We start from the raw sequence: 16,643 nt of genomic DNA on the forward strand, positions 1-16,643 counted from the left end.
CAGGACAATGTGGGAAACCAACTATATTAAACTGACTGACCACTAAAGGCATTAATCTGGTGAAATAAACTATGTTTTCATGTATTCTGTGGAGGTATTTCTAAATTGATCATAGAATCAATTGCTCCTCCACCTGGGACAAACAAACTTAATTAAAGCACAGTATTTTTTTTCCAGGTGAATTTACTGGCCGTACAATGACTATGTCAGAGCTGGACATTTATTGGAAATTAAAGATTCTGAAAAATCAATCCTTTCTTCAAGTGATAATAAATCACACTTTCTAAAAGGAATGTTAACTGCATCCCAAAGATATTTACTTAAAAAATGCAATCTCATGTACCTAATGTAAAACTTCAGGAAGTTTGATAGCTAAGTGAGATTATTAAATATATATTAGCCTTGCTATGATTAATACTGTTTGCCTGGTAAGCTTGTGGGTGGTGTACTCATACTCACTGCCAACGGTAATAGCAAATAGATTATAACAATTTACAATATACTAACTTTTGCTATTATGAAATAGCATAATTGAACTCGTGTCTTCATATTGAACTAAAGTGTATGAAATGGTTCACCTCTTGATTTTAATAAGTTTGATATTCTCTCTTTGGACAGTAAACACCCAAGACATTTTTTTTCTACTTCCCATTTCTTCATTATAGAACTATCATAATATGCTTGTTTCTTTATTATTATTATTATTATTTTAAATATTTTATTTATTATTTTGAGACACACAGATACAGAGAGAGAGAGAGAGAGAGAGAGCACGAGCAGGGGGAGAGGCAGAGGCAGAGGGAGAAATAGGCTCCCCGCCCAGCCAGGAGCCCGATGCGGGGCTCGATCCCAGGACCCTGAGATCATGACATAAGCCAAAAGCAGATGCTTAACCATCTGAGCCACCAGGCGCCCCGTTTCTTTATTATTTTTAATAAAAATTGTGAAACATATAAGTGAGAGTGCAGAACTAGTCTAACATGTAATTGATTAGTGCAGAATATGTCATATAGTTATCTAAGAAAAAATATTTCTGGGATCCGTGTATCCTTTGTTAATCTAACATCACTTTACATTAAACATGCTTTGAGATTTTCTGCGTCTCTGCTTTTATTGCTGCGGCTACCTGACGTGGAATACCAGTGTCCCTTCACCCCTACCTCTTTCTTGTTTTCTGTCCGTTCCAAGCTCTGGTTGCAAGTCCTTCATGACCTGCTATCAGACCCAACCTGCCCAGGTCCTTGGTGCTTCGATCCTCTTGTGACCTTTATAATGCCTGTCACTCATTGTTAGTAGCTGCTTGGTGACAAGTAATTTAGTATTGTTAAATTTGAAAAAATTAATTTTTGTGCTGTAACAGTTTTTCATGTGTATTTATTTCCAGCAACTATACCGATGAACTGTTTGAGAGCGAGAATCACATTTTATTATTTGTTGGTGAGTTCCAAGTCACCTACCCAATGCTGTATACTTCAAAAGTATTTGTATATTGGGGTACCTGGGTGGCGGAGTTGGTTGAAGAGACCAACTCTTGGTTTCAGCTCAGGTCGTGACCTCAGGGTCGTGAGATCAGGCCCCATGTCGGGCTCTGCGCTCAGCTTAGAGTCTGCTTAAGACTCTCTCTTTCTCCCTCTGCCCCTCCCCCTGTGCTCATACTCTCTTTCTCTCTCAAATAAATAAATATTCAGAAGTATTTGTATATAGATTGTCTCTTGTGAAATAGTTACCTTTTTTAGAAGAGGTTGAAAAAATGAAAAGGTTATTCTTCCTATCTACCACTGCAAATCAGTACCTTAATGTATGCTGGAGGGAGCAAATCCTCCTCTTCCGGATTCTTAGGAATCAGGTTTATGTGCATTTTCTTTTGAAAAACAGAGGTTCAGGGCATCTGGGTGGCTCAGTCAGTTAAGCATCTGCCTTTGGCGCAGGTCATGATCCCAGGGTCTTGGGATGGAGCCTGTGTCAGGCTCCTGCTCAGTAGGGGAGTCTGCTTCTCCCTCTCCCTCTGCCCCTGCTCACGTGCTGTCTCTCTTGTTCACTGTCTTTCTCTCTCAAATATATAAATAAAATCTTTAAAAACAAAAGCCAAACCCCCCCAAAACCCCCCAGGGGTTCAAAACTCCAATGACTTCAAGAGGCCCACAGCTGGTAATAGTTGACTTGCTGTTTTTGGTAACAGTTTTACTGAGATATTATTCATGTAAGTCATCTATTTAAAGTGTACAGTTCAGTGGTTCTTAGTCTAATCACAGATTTGTGCAACCATCACCTCACCACAATCACTTTTAGAATCTTTTTAACACACTCTCTCCCGAACCCCATACCTTTATCAGTCACTCCTCATTTCCCCCCAACCTTCCTGTAGCTTCTGACCTGAGACAACTTCTAATCTCCTCTCCGTCTCTCCTTTCCGTCTCTGTAGACTTGCCTATTCAGGACATTTCATATAAATGGGATCACACAATAGGTGGTCTTTTACGACTGGCCTTTTGACTCAGCATACCACTTTCAAAATCAAGCCATGTTATAACATACATCAGTACTTTATTCCTTTTTATGGCCAAATCCAGCACATTTTGTTGATTTAGTCATCAGTTGATAGAAATTTGAGTTGTGTTCAATTTAGGGCTATTAGGAATAATGTTGCTGTGTACATTCACTTGCAGAGTTCTGAATGGACATATTTTTTCACGTCTCATGAAGGAGTAGAATTGCTAGGTCATATGGTAACACTATGTTTGACCTTTGGAGGAACTGTCAAAATTGTTTTCCAAAGTGGCTGCACTATTTTGCATTTTCATCAACAATAAATGAAGGTTCCAGTATTTCCACATCCTCGCTCCTCCCTTTTTCTTTTTTAAGATTTTATTTTTATTTATTTGAGAGAGAGAATGAGATAGAGAGCATGAGATGGGGGAGGGTCAGAGGGAGAAGCAGACTCCCCGCTGAGCAGGGAGCCCGATGTGGGACTCGATCCTGGGACTCCAGGATCATGACCTGAGCCGAAAGCAGTCGCTTAACCAACTGAGCCACCCAGGCGCCCCTCGTTCCTCCCTTTTTAATGCTATTGTGAAAACTAACAAACAAACACTCCTGGAGTATCAGGATAAACAGCAACTTGGCCCCAATTTCAGGGAGAAGATGAGGGTGTGGCAGAGACTGGAGTGTCAGGAGTTCAAGCCCAACCAAAGGGGAGGAGGGGAGTCCCTTCTCAGCTCCAGCCCAGTGTGCCTTGGAAGCTGTGGCCCCTTCTTGCCAAATCTGGTTTTCAAGAGAAGAGAAAAATTTGTATATTCCTGTGAAATTTTCCAATATTTATATTTCTGCAAGGAATTAAATAAAAGCTCCTGTATGTCTGACGGTTGTGGTCTGTTCTTTTGTGCCCTCTGCTGTAGAGAGTGGTTGCTAAGATTGCAGTGGTTGCTAAGATTGCAGACCAATGATGTTGCAGCCACTATGTTATTTCCCTCAGGGGAGACAGCAGTTGCTGCTGTCACAATTTCTCCATCCAGAGGAACTCCTCCCTCCCTTCCCCCTATCCCCATCCCCCTCCCTGGGACTTTATAAATTCTACAAGCCCTTTTTTGTGTAGAGGTATAGAGAGAATAACACCTCACTCTATTTGGTCACATTTCTACCTGAAATCGAAGGGAAATGTGCCAAGTCAGGTTAAGAGAACTATTTCTCCCATAATAGCAGTCTCTGGCCTCCTTCCAAGGAAGCATTAGAAATTTTGTTTCCTGTTTCATTCATCTCTTGGAGTTCCCTGCGCTATAGAAGGGCTGTAGAGTTTCTGGTGAAGTTCCTGCACAACTAAGTCTTAGTGGAGAATGCAGGATCTCCCACAGGGCCGACCCCAAAGGCACATGATATCGACATAGTGAATGTATATAAAGTCTAGGCTACTGTACTAAATCTAGTTAGATACATCTGTATTTGTCCAGGCTGATGCATATAATCTGTTTACAGCTGTAATTTTACTAAGGATATGTCCCAATGTGTAAAAATATTGAGGTTGGCAAATGTATCTAAACAGCTGTAAATCTTTTCTTTTCTTCCTTCCTTCCTTTTTTTTTTTTTTTTACACTTTTAGAGTAGGGCTTTAGCTTATATATGCTTTTGTGAGAATTGGAAAAATTCCCTGCCAGAAGGAAATAGTGAAATGTGTTAGCCCTGAGCAATCGCAGCCCCCAAGGCTTTATATATAGATTTGCCTCGTGGCACTAGGCTTACCCAGGAGCAGATGTTTTATGGGAGGAAAATGGCACCCAGAACAAAAGGCTTTGCAAGTGGAGCATGGATTGAGTTTCAGCACTGCTGCCCAACCCCCCATCCCTTCAGCCTAGTGCTACTCTGCAGTATATGAGCTGCACAACCATGTGCTGAGTCCTTGCCTGGAGAGGCTACTGGGTCAGGCATTCCTGGGTGCAATTCCTAGCTCCGCCATTTATTAGCGGTTTGGCCTTAGGCAGATCAGTTAATGCTCAAACAATTTGTGTCCTTTTCTGGATAATGGAGATCATAACTACATCATGGAAATGTGGACAGGATTAAGTAAGGTGTGTTTGACACCCCACACAGTGCCCAGCCGATGGTAGCTAGGAGTTCAATAATTGGCATGTTACTATTGTTCTCATTATACATTGTACAGAAAAAGTATCCAAAACCCAGAACTGAGGTGTAAGGGTGACTGCCTGCCTTGCATGCTGGAGCAGTGCCCTCCTAGTTATTTCATTCTCTACAAGATTATTTGTGCCTGGTTTATGTTACTATTTACTATTGGTTAGGGCCCTCTCCCCAAAAGCTATATATTCAATGTTGTAGATGTTTATCTGTCTAAAATGTAGGTGATTTCTGTGTGGTAGAATAGATAAATCCAAAGGTTACAGTTTTGTTGCCCAATAGAAAATTAATCAGTTTTCTATCTAACCTAGCAATCTTCTAGCAGTCTTTCTGAGTCTATGTACATTAGATCTGGAATTCTTTTTGAACGATTTTTACCATTCTGCTGGTTCTCTCATTAATTCTCATTTTGGAAAATTATACTTTGACAGTGTCCATAGTGCATGCTTGGACAAGTATATAATTTTGAATGAGCGGTTAGTTCCACTAATTAAAGCATGAGTACACCTCCTCCTCCCCAACGATTTCTGCATTTCTGGGAATCCCTGAGTTCCTAGCATGAACTAGAGATTATGGGGGAAGCCTGTGGTCTTTACTCAGCTACTGCTTTACCCTTTCTTTCCTACTGAAGGTCAGTGGGGCTTCACTTCAGGCTTCTCTTTTCCAGTTACCACCAACCCTTGCTTTTCTTTCTGGGATCCTCAACCTCGTCCAGTTGATGGTGACATAAAGCAATGTTTCCAAACCAACCTTCTGTTTGTCTTCCTTTCCCCATGCCAGAAATAAGCATCCTAAACAGTGACACGTTTAAAATACTTTTACTCTTGATATAAACACATACAATGATTAGGAAAAATAAGCAAAGGGTGAATTACAGAGTGTTCAAATTCTTAAAAAGTACTTGTCAGGCTTGTACCACTCTTTTATTCTAGGGGTTGAGTTATCAAGCCCTCTACCCCCTCTTTTTTTTTTTTTAAAGATTTTATTTATTTATTTGACAGAGAGAGAGAGAGAGACAGCAAGAGAGGGAACACAAGTAGGGGGGAGTGGGAGAGGGAGAAGCGGGCTCCCCGCTGAGAGGCTTGATCCCAGGGCCCTGGGATCTTGACCTGAGCGGAAAGGCAGCCCCTTAACCGGCTGAGCCACCCAGGCGCCTGGCCCTTTACCCACCCCTTTTTGAGAAAGGTGTTAATTAGCCTGCCATTCAAATTATCCCAGACCTAGAAGGATCTTTTTCAATCTGAAGGAAGTTCCAAACTGGTGTCTCTAAAATCAAGGTCCAGCTATCTGGCCTGGCCCTCTGCTTTCCCTAGGAAAAGCCAGTTGAGGTCATTGCTTGACAGAATCCAGGCTTGACTGACCTGTTGAGATGAGGCACTCAGTTGAGAAGTGCTGAGAGGAGGTGTGGGTTTTACAATGCTGACAGCAGCCGGGGAGGGGCGAGTCAATGTCTTTTGAAAAGGCATATGCTTCACTGTAATTTTATACTTGGACCATTTAAAAAAATCAATATTTCTGGGGCGCCTGGGTGGCTCAGTCGGTTGAGCATCTGCCTTCGGCTCAGGTCATGATCCTAGTGTCCTGGGATTGAGTCCCGCATCAGTCTCCCTGCTCAGCGGGGAGCCTGCTTCTCCCTCTGCCTGCCTCTCTCTCTCTCTGACAAATAAAAAAATAAATAAAATAAAATAAATCAATATTTCGATAGCATAAATGGCATAAAAATGCATGACTAAACTGACTGTTGGTGATGCACTAAAAATGCCGTTCTTGTCTATCTGGTGGGCTGGGGTGGGAAGTGGAATTATTGGAATCTCCTGCAGATAGGAGATTTTTATATGTATCAGAAAGGGGCATAGATTTTTTAAATAGTTGAGAAACATTGTGGAATTTTTGGACAAACCCTTGGTATAGCTCAAATCTTTCTATTGCTCCAGATCTTCAAAGGGATTTCAAGTAGCTTAACCTACAGTTTTCCAACCCAGAAAAAAGTGAGCTGCAATATGCAAATTTCTAAACTATAATCAAATTCTTTCAGGAAGGTTTTTTTTTTTTTTAAGCCACAAAATTGGAAATAGTATATGTGGCACATTTAACTCTTAGTATGTTCTGACAAGTAATAAACTAATGCTTATAATGGTCCCTGAACTATTTGGATGAAATATGGTTTGCATCAGTGAGTGTGTGTATACATATACAATATTATAAAGGAAGATTTATGATAACTCACTGACTAGTGAAAGATTGCTTCAGAAAACATAAATTACCATAGTTCCAAATAATAGCTTTCCCTGAGGGAGCTTTGAAAGAATTTACATTTGAATTGGATCCTGAAACTCTAAATGTGAATTTATCACCCATTCTTCAGGAAATATTGTGGTTATATATAAGATAGCACTATAGAAATGAAATTCAATGACAACAAATTAGTTTGGTCTTTTAAAAATTATTATCAGAATTATGTTACTTTACTGAGCTGATTCTTTCTCTAAATTCAGCTTGTCTTTATAGCATCAAGAATCTGACCTCAAATGGATTCCATAAATAATCACTTCTAATAAATACCACAATTCTTTGAAATGTAAAAAGGACTCTCACATGGAGAACTCAACCAGGAAGAAAAGCTGGGAATAACACAGCTTAATAACTGGCAAAATTCTTCACCTTGACTTTTTTTTCTTTCTTTCTTTCTTTCTTTGTTTCTTTGTTTCTTTCTTTCATTCAAGATTTTATTTACTTATTTGAGAGAGAGAGCACGCAGGAGCAGGTTTGGGGGCCAGAGGGAGAGGAAGAAGCAGACTCCCTGCTGAGCAGGGAACAAGACATAGGGCTCAATCCCAGGACCCTGAGATCATGACCTGAACCAAAGGCAGACATTTCACCAACTAAGGCACCCAGGCACGCCTTCACCTTGACTTTCCAAATCTGTATTTCCATTGTCAACAAGATTAATTTAGATTCATCTGTTTCATCATTCCAAAGGATGAAATTGGTTATAGGAAATAATTATAGGAAGTTAATTTTTCATTAAGAGCTAGTGGAGAATAACACATTTAAATATGCTGGGATTTAAAGGCAGTTTGTAAATGATTTTCCTAGAAATCAAATTATACATATAATGTATATAATATATATCTTTAACTGTAAGCTGAACGGATGACTTAGCACTGGCTCTGTCCCTTCCTAGCTGTGAGCTGCTTCTGCACCTTTTCCTCACATATAAAAATGGAGATACAATATTAGTTACTTCATAGGATTGGTGAGAGAATTAAATGAGATAATATGAGTTTGAAAACCACATGCTTAGTTCATAATAAGGGCTCAATGGCTATTATAAATTTTATGGTTAATAAGTTCAAATGATTAACGAAGTATGATGAGGCTTTGGAATATGCCCTTTTGGTCTTGTTCTTTCCAATTGCATTTTACTTAGTACATAATGTAGCCATCATATTTGTACTATATTTCAACCTATGCCATAAAATATTACATATTTTGTTTGGGGATTAAAGCGGTACTTCCAACTGTTAAAATTACTCAACTTTTTTTTTTAAGATTTATTTATTTATTTATTTGAGAAAAAGAGAACGAGAGAGAGAGAGAGAGAGAGAGCACACATGGCTGGGGGCGGGGGGGGGAGGGTCAGAGGGAGAAGCAGACCCCTCGCTGAGCAGGGAGCCGGATGCGGGACTCAATCCCGGGACTCCAGGATCATGACCTGAGCCGAAGGCAGTTGCTCAACCAACTGAGCCACCCAGGCGCCCAAAATTACTCAACTTCTTTATGATGAGGGAAAATGAAAGGAAATAATGCCTCTTGAACAAACATATTGTCCTTTCTTCCTTTCTCTTTCTTCCTTTTTTTTTCTTTTCCCTTCCTTCCTTCCTTCCCTCCTTCCTCCCTCCTTCTTTCCTTCCTTCCGTTCCTCCCTCTCCCCCTCCTTCTCCTTGTTTTATCTAGGGAATGGACAGTACTCACTTTGGAAGAGCTGGTGGGAATAATGCCATTTGGAAAGTTTACACACAGGCTGCTTAGCACAACACAAGATAGTCCTGAACTGTCAGCTCCCAGGGTCCTTGCATGGCCAAATGACTCTTAGTTTCCTAAAATTAGTCTAAGACTATTTTGTTAACAGCAATTTGAATAAACTGACTCACATGCCACCGTGATTTAATGTCTGCTTTGCTACTGAATCAGCCATGTTTGGCCAGCCTTGCCGTCTTCACATTTTTCTTTGTGTTTATCCTTAAGCTTAGCAACCAACCAAACACGGAACGGAATATCAGTATTTAAGAGGAAAGCATATTAGCTTACTAACTGTTCCACTGAGAGGCTGAGTTTGTAGCGTTTACATTTTTGTACTTCTTTTTGTTTTACTTATGATATTCTTAATGTATGAAATTTTGGCTCCCCCCCTCCCATTTTCCCAAGCTTTCAAATACTGGTAAAAACATGAACTAGAGATATTTTATGTGTCTCTGGTTCGCATAAGAGATTGTTGTGTTAAGTGGTGAGTATACAAATAGAACAGGAGAACAATTTTATTCAAGAATCAAAAAATAACAAATATGTAAACAGGAAGGATGGTTATCTTACAGCTGTGACAAAAATTAAAGCCTTCTCCCCAACCATGTAAATAGGTTTTGTTTTGACCAAACGGCTATAAATCTGTTTCTTGACACAAAAGCGTTTTGTTTACTGAAAGCAAATTTTAAACAACAGGTTTTATTTTTATGCCACCAAAAAAATTATGTCACACATTTGTAATCATAGAATTATGGTCTTTGTTTTACCTCGAAAAGGACTTGAAAGTATTTACTCCAAACCCGCTTTACGTATACTAAAAATATAACATTTTTTGAAAAAATGTAAGCGATCCTGTGTTATTTCAGGCATCTAATTGGCCTAGACAAGGGAAAAGTAACCAGCGTTTTTTGCATCAGCTCTGGGTTCTGAATGGCGTCTCTTCCACCAGTCAGAGAAACCTTTAAGAGTTTAGCAGGGTCTTTCACGATGAATATATTCTATACCCTCACTTTACAGATAAAGAACCGGAGGCCTAGAGCAAGGGACCTGTTTAAGGGCCGGGGCTCTCCAGCTACCGCGGCCACGATCTTCCCCCAACTTCACGATTCCGCAGGCTGCTGTCTACCTGCCATGCCTTTTTTTTGTTCACGACCCACAAAAACATAATTTCGAGTCTTTGGGAAAGCTGACAGGAAAATCGCAGGGCTCCGGGGATGTTCTCCTCCCTTCCCTGACCCGTTTGGACTCCCTTTTCTTCCCTCCGCCGCGTCCCCAGCCGCCCCGCGGAGCCGCGCTGCGGGCAGAGGCGGCCGGCCCGGGCACGTGTCCTTCTCCGCCAGAGGACACTTCTCCCGCGGCCGCTGCCCGGCGCCACAGGCCCCCAGCTGGGCCAGGCCCGGCTCCTGGGCCGCGTGATGCAGCCCAAAAAAGGTGCAGCCTCGCACGTGTCCCAGCCGGCGCCCCGGCCTTTGGCGACCAGGCCTCCCGCGCCGCCGCCCAATCGCCGCGGCCGCCTCGCGCTCGGGCCACGTCCGCCGGCCGCGGGGGCACCGACACGCGGAGCTGCGCCGCCCGCCGCCATGCGGTTCCGGTTCGGGGTGGTGGTGCCGCCCGCGGTGGCCGGGGCCGGGCCGGAGCTGCTGGTCGTGGGGTCGCGGCCCGAGCTGGGGCGCTGGGAGCCGCGCGGGGCCGTGCGCCTGAGGCCGGCGGGCACCGCGGCGGGCGCGGGGGCGCTGGCGCTGCAGGAGCCCGGCCTGTGGCTCGGGGAGGTGGAGCTGGCGCCGGAGGAGGCGGTGCAGGACGGGGCGGAGCCGGGCCGCGTGGACACGTTCTGGTACAAGTTCCTGAAGCGGGAGCCGGGAGGAGAGCTCTTCTGGGAAGGTACTGGGAGCTGGCGTCCGCCCCGGGCGCGCACCGGCGGCTCCGGCCTCGGCCTGGGGCGGCCCGCCCGTGCCCGCTCCCCCGGCGCTTTGCCCGCTTCCCCGGCTTCGAAAGCCGCCCCGAGCTCCCCGGGCTGACCCTTGGCTGCGGGCCAAACTGTCGCCGCCCGCCGCGCCTCGGGCTCGGGAGGCGTCCCTAGATTCGTGCTGGGTCCCGGAGCGCCGGCCCGCGCCTTCGCTCTGTGACCCTCCGCCTCTTTCCCACACGCCCGGTTCCCGGGGTGTTTCCTGGCGTGCCAGCTTCGGGGCCCAGTTTCCTAAGTCTCCCCACGCCCCCTGCCCCGGGTCCTCCCCGCGCCAGTCCCCGGCCGCCTGGCCCGCCCCGCGGCTCGCGGGTTCACGCCTGAGCTCTGCCTTAGTGGTTTCTGTGTCCTCATTTCCACTCCCAGATCGTTCACTAAGGAACGACCCAACCGGTGAAGCTAGCCTGTTCTCTAGTCCACGCGCCACCTAGTGTGTGGTATTTCTTTTCCTTCCTAGATTTGAGAGTGAACCAGTGCAAAGTATTGAGTATTTCGCTTTTTGGATTTTTGAATGTATTGGTTTTTTATAAAAACAGTATGTGCTAGTTGTAAAAAAAAACAACAAATTTCAAGACAAAAACTTGTTTCCTCCACACACCTTAAGCCCACTGCCTTTTGCCCAATATATGTGTGTCTATCTCTACCTGTCATGTATGTAATATCTTGCCTTTTCTTGCTTAACGATATGTTGCGGATACTTTTTAGTGTCACTCCATATAGATGTATTTTATTTTTTAAAAAGGCAACAAAATATTGTGTCTAACTAGTGTGCATTTAGGTTGTTTTCGTTTTCCTCTGTTGTAGACTGTAGTAAGTAGCTTGATTGGAAGTCCCTGTATGGAGTTATCTTTGAGTATTTGGGAGTGTTGCTGTAGGGTAGATTCTGAGAAGTGAAATTGTTAGGTCAGAGTGTGGCCATATTTTATATTTCAGTAAAGACTGCCAAATTATATTCTGAAAAGGTTATACCAATGTAGACGCCCCCAGCGATGTGTGAATTCAGACAGCTCTTTCTTAAATGTGTACAAAGCAGAGGATTAGAATATGTGTGATTCAATAGTTGTCTAAAGCTGATGAATGTCTCTTTAGAAGTATGTGCTTCGGTGAGCGCTGTGAATTGTGTAAGACTGATGAATCACAGATCTGTACCTCGGAAACAAATAATACATTATATGTTAAAAAAAAAAGATAGTAGGAAGGGAAAAATGAAGAGGGGAAGCGGAGGGGGAGACGAACCATGAGAGACTATGGACTCTGAGAAACAGGGTTCTAGAGGGGAGGGGGTGGGGGGATGGGTTACCCTGGTGATGGGTATTAAAGAGGGCACGTTCTGCATGGAGCACTGGGTGTTATGCACAAACAATGAATCGTGGAACACTACGTCAAAAACTAATGATGTAATGTATGGTGATTAACATAATAAAATTAAAAAAATAAAATGAAAGTAAGTAAAAAAAAAAAGTTTGTATGACAAAAATGGGCCATTTAGTCCATAACGATGTGGAAACACAGAATCAGTAAAGAACATGAGTATTCTGTAATACGTTTATATATTATTATCCTTGTCCCACTGGGTTTTATGGACGGGTGGCGTTTATTGTCATCTTGTATTACCATGCCTGCATGGAAAGGTGTCCTCACCAGTTTATGCCCTTCTTTACAGGACAACTTTTATTAATAATATTATATAACACTTTTCACAATAAAATATCTAATAATTTTAATAAAAATTAAGGACTTCCCCCTCTCTAGTCCCCCTCCTTTACTATTTTTAGCTTTTCTGATATTCCTCCCAAAGTTCTAAATAATTTGCTTATATTGCTATTTCTTAATGTATCAAGTTTAACTTTTCTGTTCTTAGATTTTCTGAGTTACTATATGTTATATATAACATTCTAAAATTAAAATTAGACAATATCTACTGACAGCTGTGTATCCATAAATTTAACCATCATACTTGCTCTGAAATATGAGGAATTTAACTTCATTATCTCTTTCCTCCCTGCTCTTTTTTATATTATTACTTTATATAAAAATTATATATGTATATAATTGTTGACTTGCTATTATGTAGAAAGTTCTGTGTTATAATAAAACTATTATGTAGGAAGCTACTCCTGTATAAGAAGATAAGAAAAATAGCTGACACACATTCTTCTCCTTCTCCTTACTTTGGCTAATTATTTTCTCTACATTGGCAAGTTTTTATATAATTTATATTTTGTTTTATAATTGTTACTATTCCTTCTTGTTTTAGAGTGATAGGTTGATTCTAAGAATGGTAAATTAACAAAGAGTATTATGAGAAAAATCATAGTCAGTATTTAAGAGTAAGGATTCTGGGGAACCAGAATGCTTGGGTTCACCAACCCATGTATGACCTTGGGCAAGTTACTTAACCTTACAGTGCTGTTGTTGAAAGAACTAAGCTGGCTAATAAATCTAAAAAAATTAGAATAGGGCTTCTATTAAGTGTTAAATAAGTGTTAGTGATCGTTATCTTTACTGTTATAATTAGGAAATAATTACTGCAGAACCAAGTAGTGCAATTCGACTCATAAAAAAGGAAATGTAATTCTGTAACGTGGAACAGAAGGAAGGAAGTCTCTTTACACTACAAATCATGATCAGATTTTACTTAAAATGATACCAGGGTTTGTTTTACTTCATGTTTGGGTGGTAATGTTCTTCTACAACTTGTTTAAAAATTTCTAGTTAATTTTTTTTTTACCAGAAGCAGCACAGTGATCATCAAAATTTCCTAGCTTGATTGCAGTATTGGATGAATGCAAATTTCTCATTTTTTGAAAATTTTTTTGCCTTGAACAATTGGGATTCTTGTTCTAATTTTCACTGATGTAGAGCTTTCAGAGCACAGCTATCTGGGACTTTTTTTTTTTTTTTTTTAATTGAACTCCTGTGTTAGTTACCTTGTTTTGGATTCCATGTCTTCCTTTTTCTTAAGTATCTTAGTCATTTTGTTGAATTGTATCCTAAAATAATTTTGAAGAAACAGTAAATGGGAGATAAAATATCCAGTTCCTTAAAAATGTCTTTATTTTGCCCTCACACTTGACTGCTCCTTTGGTATTCTAGTCTCAAATTAATTTTCCCTTTGAAAGCTTTGCCTCAGTACCTTGTAGTACCCATTGTAATCGGTAATTGTGATGTCAAACTAAGCCCATTCCTCTATAGGCAATCTGTTTTTTTCCTCCCTCTTTGGAAGCTTTACAACCTTTTCTTAAATTATTTTACCAGGATGTATCTGAGTCTCTTTTGTTTATATCACTTGACAATGGGTTGGCTCTTTCAATTTCAGGAATTGTTTCTTTCAACTCAGGGAAATTTTTTATTTCATTTCCTTCCCTGTTTTCTGTCTTCTTTCCTCTGAAATGGCTGTTTAGCCATGTAAAGTCTAGGTTCTTTTTTTTTTTTTTTTTTTTGTGGGCATCTTGTTCCAGCACCATTTATTGAAAGTTCTTTCCTTCCTTTTTTGATGTGCCTTTATTAAAATTCATTTGCCTGTATTTGCACTGATCTATGGGCCCATTCTTTTACCCGTGTCACACTGTGTTGATTACTGTAGCTTTATGCGAATCTTGAAATATTAGTAGTATGAGTCCTCCATCTTTGGTTTCTTCAGTATCGTGTCGGCTCTTTTTGGTGTTTTGCCTTTTCATTTACATTTTAGAATCAATTTGTTGATATTACACATAGCTTGCTGTGATTTGATTGGGATTGCATTGAATATATATATATATATATCAAGTTCAGAAAAATTGATATCTTCACCATATCGAGTCTTTCAGTCTCTGAATGTAGGATACATCTCCATTTAATTAGGTCTTCTTTGATTTCTTTCATTAGGGTTTTGTAGTTCTCCACATACAGATCCTGTACGTGTTTTGTTAAATGTATACATTTTGGGGGTGTGTGTGCTATTTTAAATGGCATACTTAAAAACTTGTTTTAATTACAGATGTCAATTGTTCATGGCTGATAACATAGGAAAGAAATTGACTTTCACATCTATTGATTTTTGTTTGGATGCTGGATATTGTAGTTTTTCATTATTTTAGAGTTTGGAATTTTTTTTTCTGGCAGTAAAGTTATTTGTGGATTAGTTTGTTATTTTTGAAGTTTATCTTGAAGGTTTATAAGGGCAGGTCTATAGTAGCTTTTACTGTAGGGCTAATTTAGCCCTACTACTAAGCAATGACCCTTCTGTGTTCTCTTTTGAATGCCCCATATATTAAATAAGATCTCCTCACTCTGATGGAAATGCAAATGTTTCCCAATTCTGTGTGAGCTCTGCCAGTTCTTTGGAATACAATATTAAGAAATTTATTGTTTGTTTTTTGTATGGCTTGCCATTTGTTCTTTGTATGGCTCTATCAGATTTCATCTTATGCATCCACAGATTGGCATGAAGCCAAACAATCTAAGAGAACTTTATGCAGATTTATGGAACTTTCTCTTCAAGGCTTTCTCATTTCTGGAATTTGGTCCTACAAATTCCAACCACTCTGTTCTCCCCAAACTTGAATTTCTATTTCCTTCATCACTGAGACCATTGAGTTCTATTTGAATCCCCTTCCTGTGTCATGGTTCAGAAATTCTCCAGGGGCAGAAATCCATGGCATTCGTATTGTTCACCTTGTTTCTTTTTCTTCTCTCAGAGATTAAAGTCCTGTGCTGCCTTTTGTTCCACATTTAAAAACAATTGTTTCATACATTGTGCCATTTTTTTAGTTGTTACTTTTATAAGCAGAAGAAGAAATCTTGGACTGATTTTTGAAAGTTTGCAGGTAGGTACTTTTCCAGTATATTTTTAAAATTTTGCAAAAGAATTCCTGATTTTGTTGTTTATTTCTAATATAATTATGTATATGTGTGTATATATATGTACATGTATTCATACGCAGAGACATATACATACACAGTCTAAAATCTGTATCTTTCTTGTTAAAATTAAGATTGTTTTCCTTGGGAGTATCTTCTAAAAGGGATGATTAATAACTACACTAGGGTTGTTAGGAGGACTAGTTTATAAAGTGCCTAGAACAAAGTAGTAGCTATGACTTTAAGATAGCCAACAATTTATAGCAGCTGAATTTCCTCAGTCTTTCCATTTTCAAGATGAAATTTATTGATCTTTTTATTTTTTTTAAAGATTTTATTTATTTATTTGAGAGAGAGAGAATGAGAGATAGAGAGCATGAGAGGGAAGAGGGTCAGAGGGAGAAGCAGACTCCCTGCTGAGCAGGGAGCCCGACGTGGGACTCGATCCCGTGACTCTAGGGTCATGCCCTGAGCCGAAGGCAGTCGCTTAACCAACTGAGCCACCCAGGCGCCCTGAAATTTATTGATCTTAAAGGTAGTTTATGTCCATAGAAGCAACAGCAGTTATATATAATATTGGACTAATCCATACACTGACCCCAAACCATACCAGCATTGCCAGGATATTCTAGATCATGCTGCAACCTCCCAATAATTGTTTGCCTTACCCATTTCTACTTGTGCTTTCTACTCCAGCTGTGCTATACCTTGGTGAAGATAGGTGTAGGTTTGAGCGGAGGATAGATGGACATGTGCTGCATAAGGGATGTCATCCATATTCCAACTGAATTTTGTGGATAGAGTGCACTCAACTTTTTTTCATCTAATTGCACAATTCTTTTATATCTTTAATTTTTTAAATTTAAATTCAATTTAATTAACGTATGCTGTATTATTAGTTTCAGAGTTAGAACTGAATGATTCATCAGTTGTGTACAACTCCCAGTGCTTACCGCTTCAAGTGCCCTCCTTAATGCTCATCGCCCAGTCATGCCATCCACCCCCACCTCCCCTCCAGCAACCCTCAGCTTGTTTCTTATAATTCAGTCTCTAATGGTTCAGTGCACTCAATTTTAACGGGATAAACTTTGACTAGAAGAATAATCTGCTAAATATAACCTTAGTCCTTTGTTTCATCTATTCTGAGGTGAGAGTCTTTTCAAGAACATAGCTATGCTTACTACACTCAAAG

At 40.6% G+C, this 16,643-nt stretch overlaps 1 protein-coding gene across 2 annotated transcripts in view; it reads left to right on the forward strand.

The window, feature by feature from the left end:
* The first annotated feature begins 10,226 nt into the window (after positions 1–10,226).
* EPM2A (EPM2A glucan phosphatase, laforin) overlaps positions 10,227–16,643 on the forward strand; it is a 100,534-nt gene continuing 94,117 nt past the window's right edge. For both annotated transcript variants that reach the window (XM_088024237.1, XM_088024238.1), the window contains exon 1: positions 10,227–10,527. In XM_088024237.1, coding sequence (XP_087880363.1) covers positions 10,227–10,527 — 301 coding nt within the window. The remainder of the gene's footprint in view (positions 10,528–16,643) is intronic.

Source organism: Eumetopias jubatus, unplaced genomic scaffold, assembly GCF_037043125.1.
Source record: "Eumetopias jubatus isolate StellerSeaLion01/CBP00866 unplaced genomic scaffold, mEumJub1_p1.0 scaffold_6, whole genome shotgun sequence".
Lineage (NCBI taxonomy): Eukaryota > Metazoa > Chordata > Mammalia > Carnivora > Otariidae > Eumetopias > Eumetopias jubatus.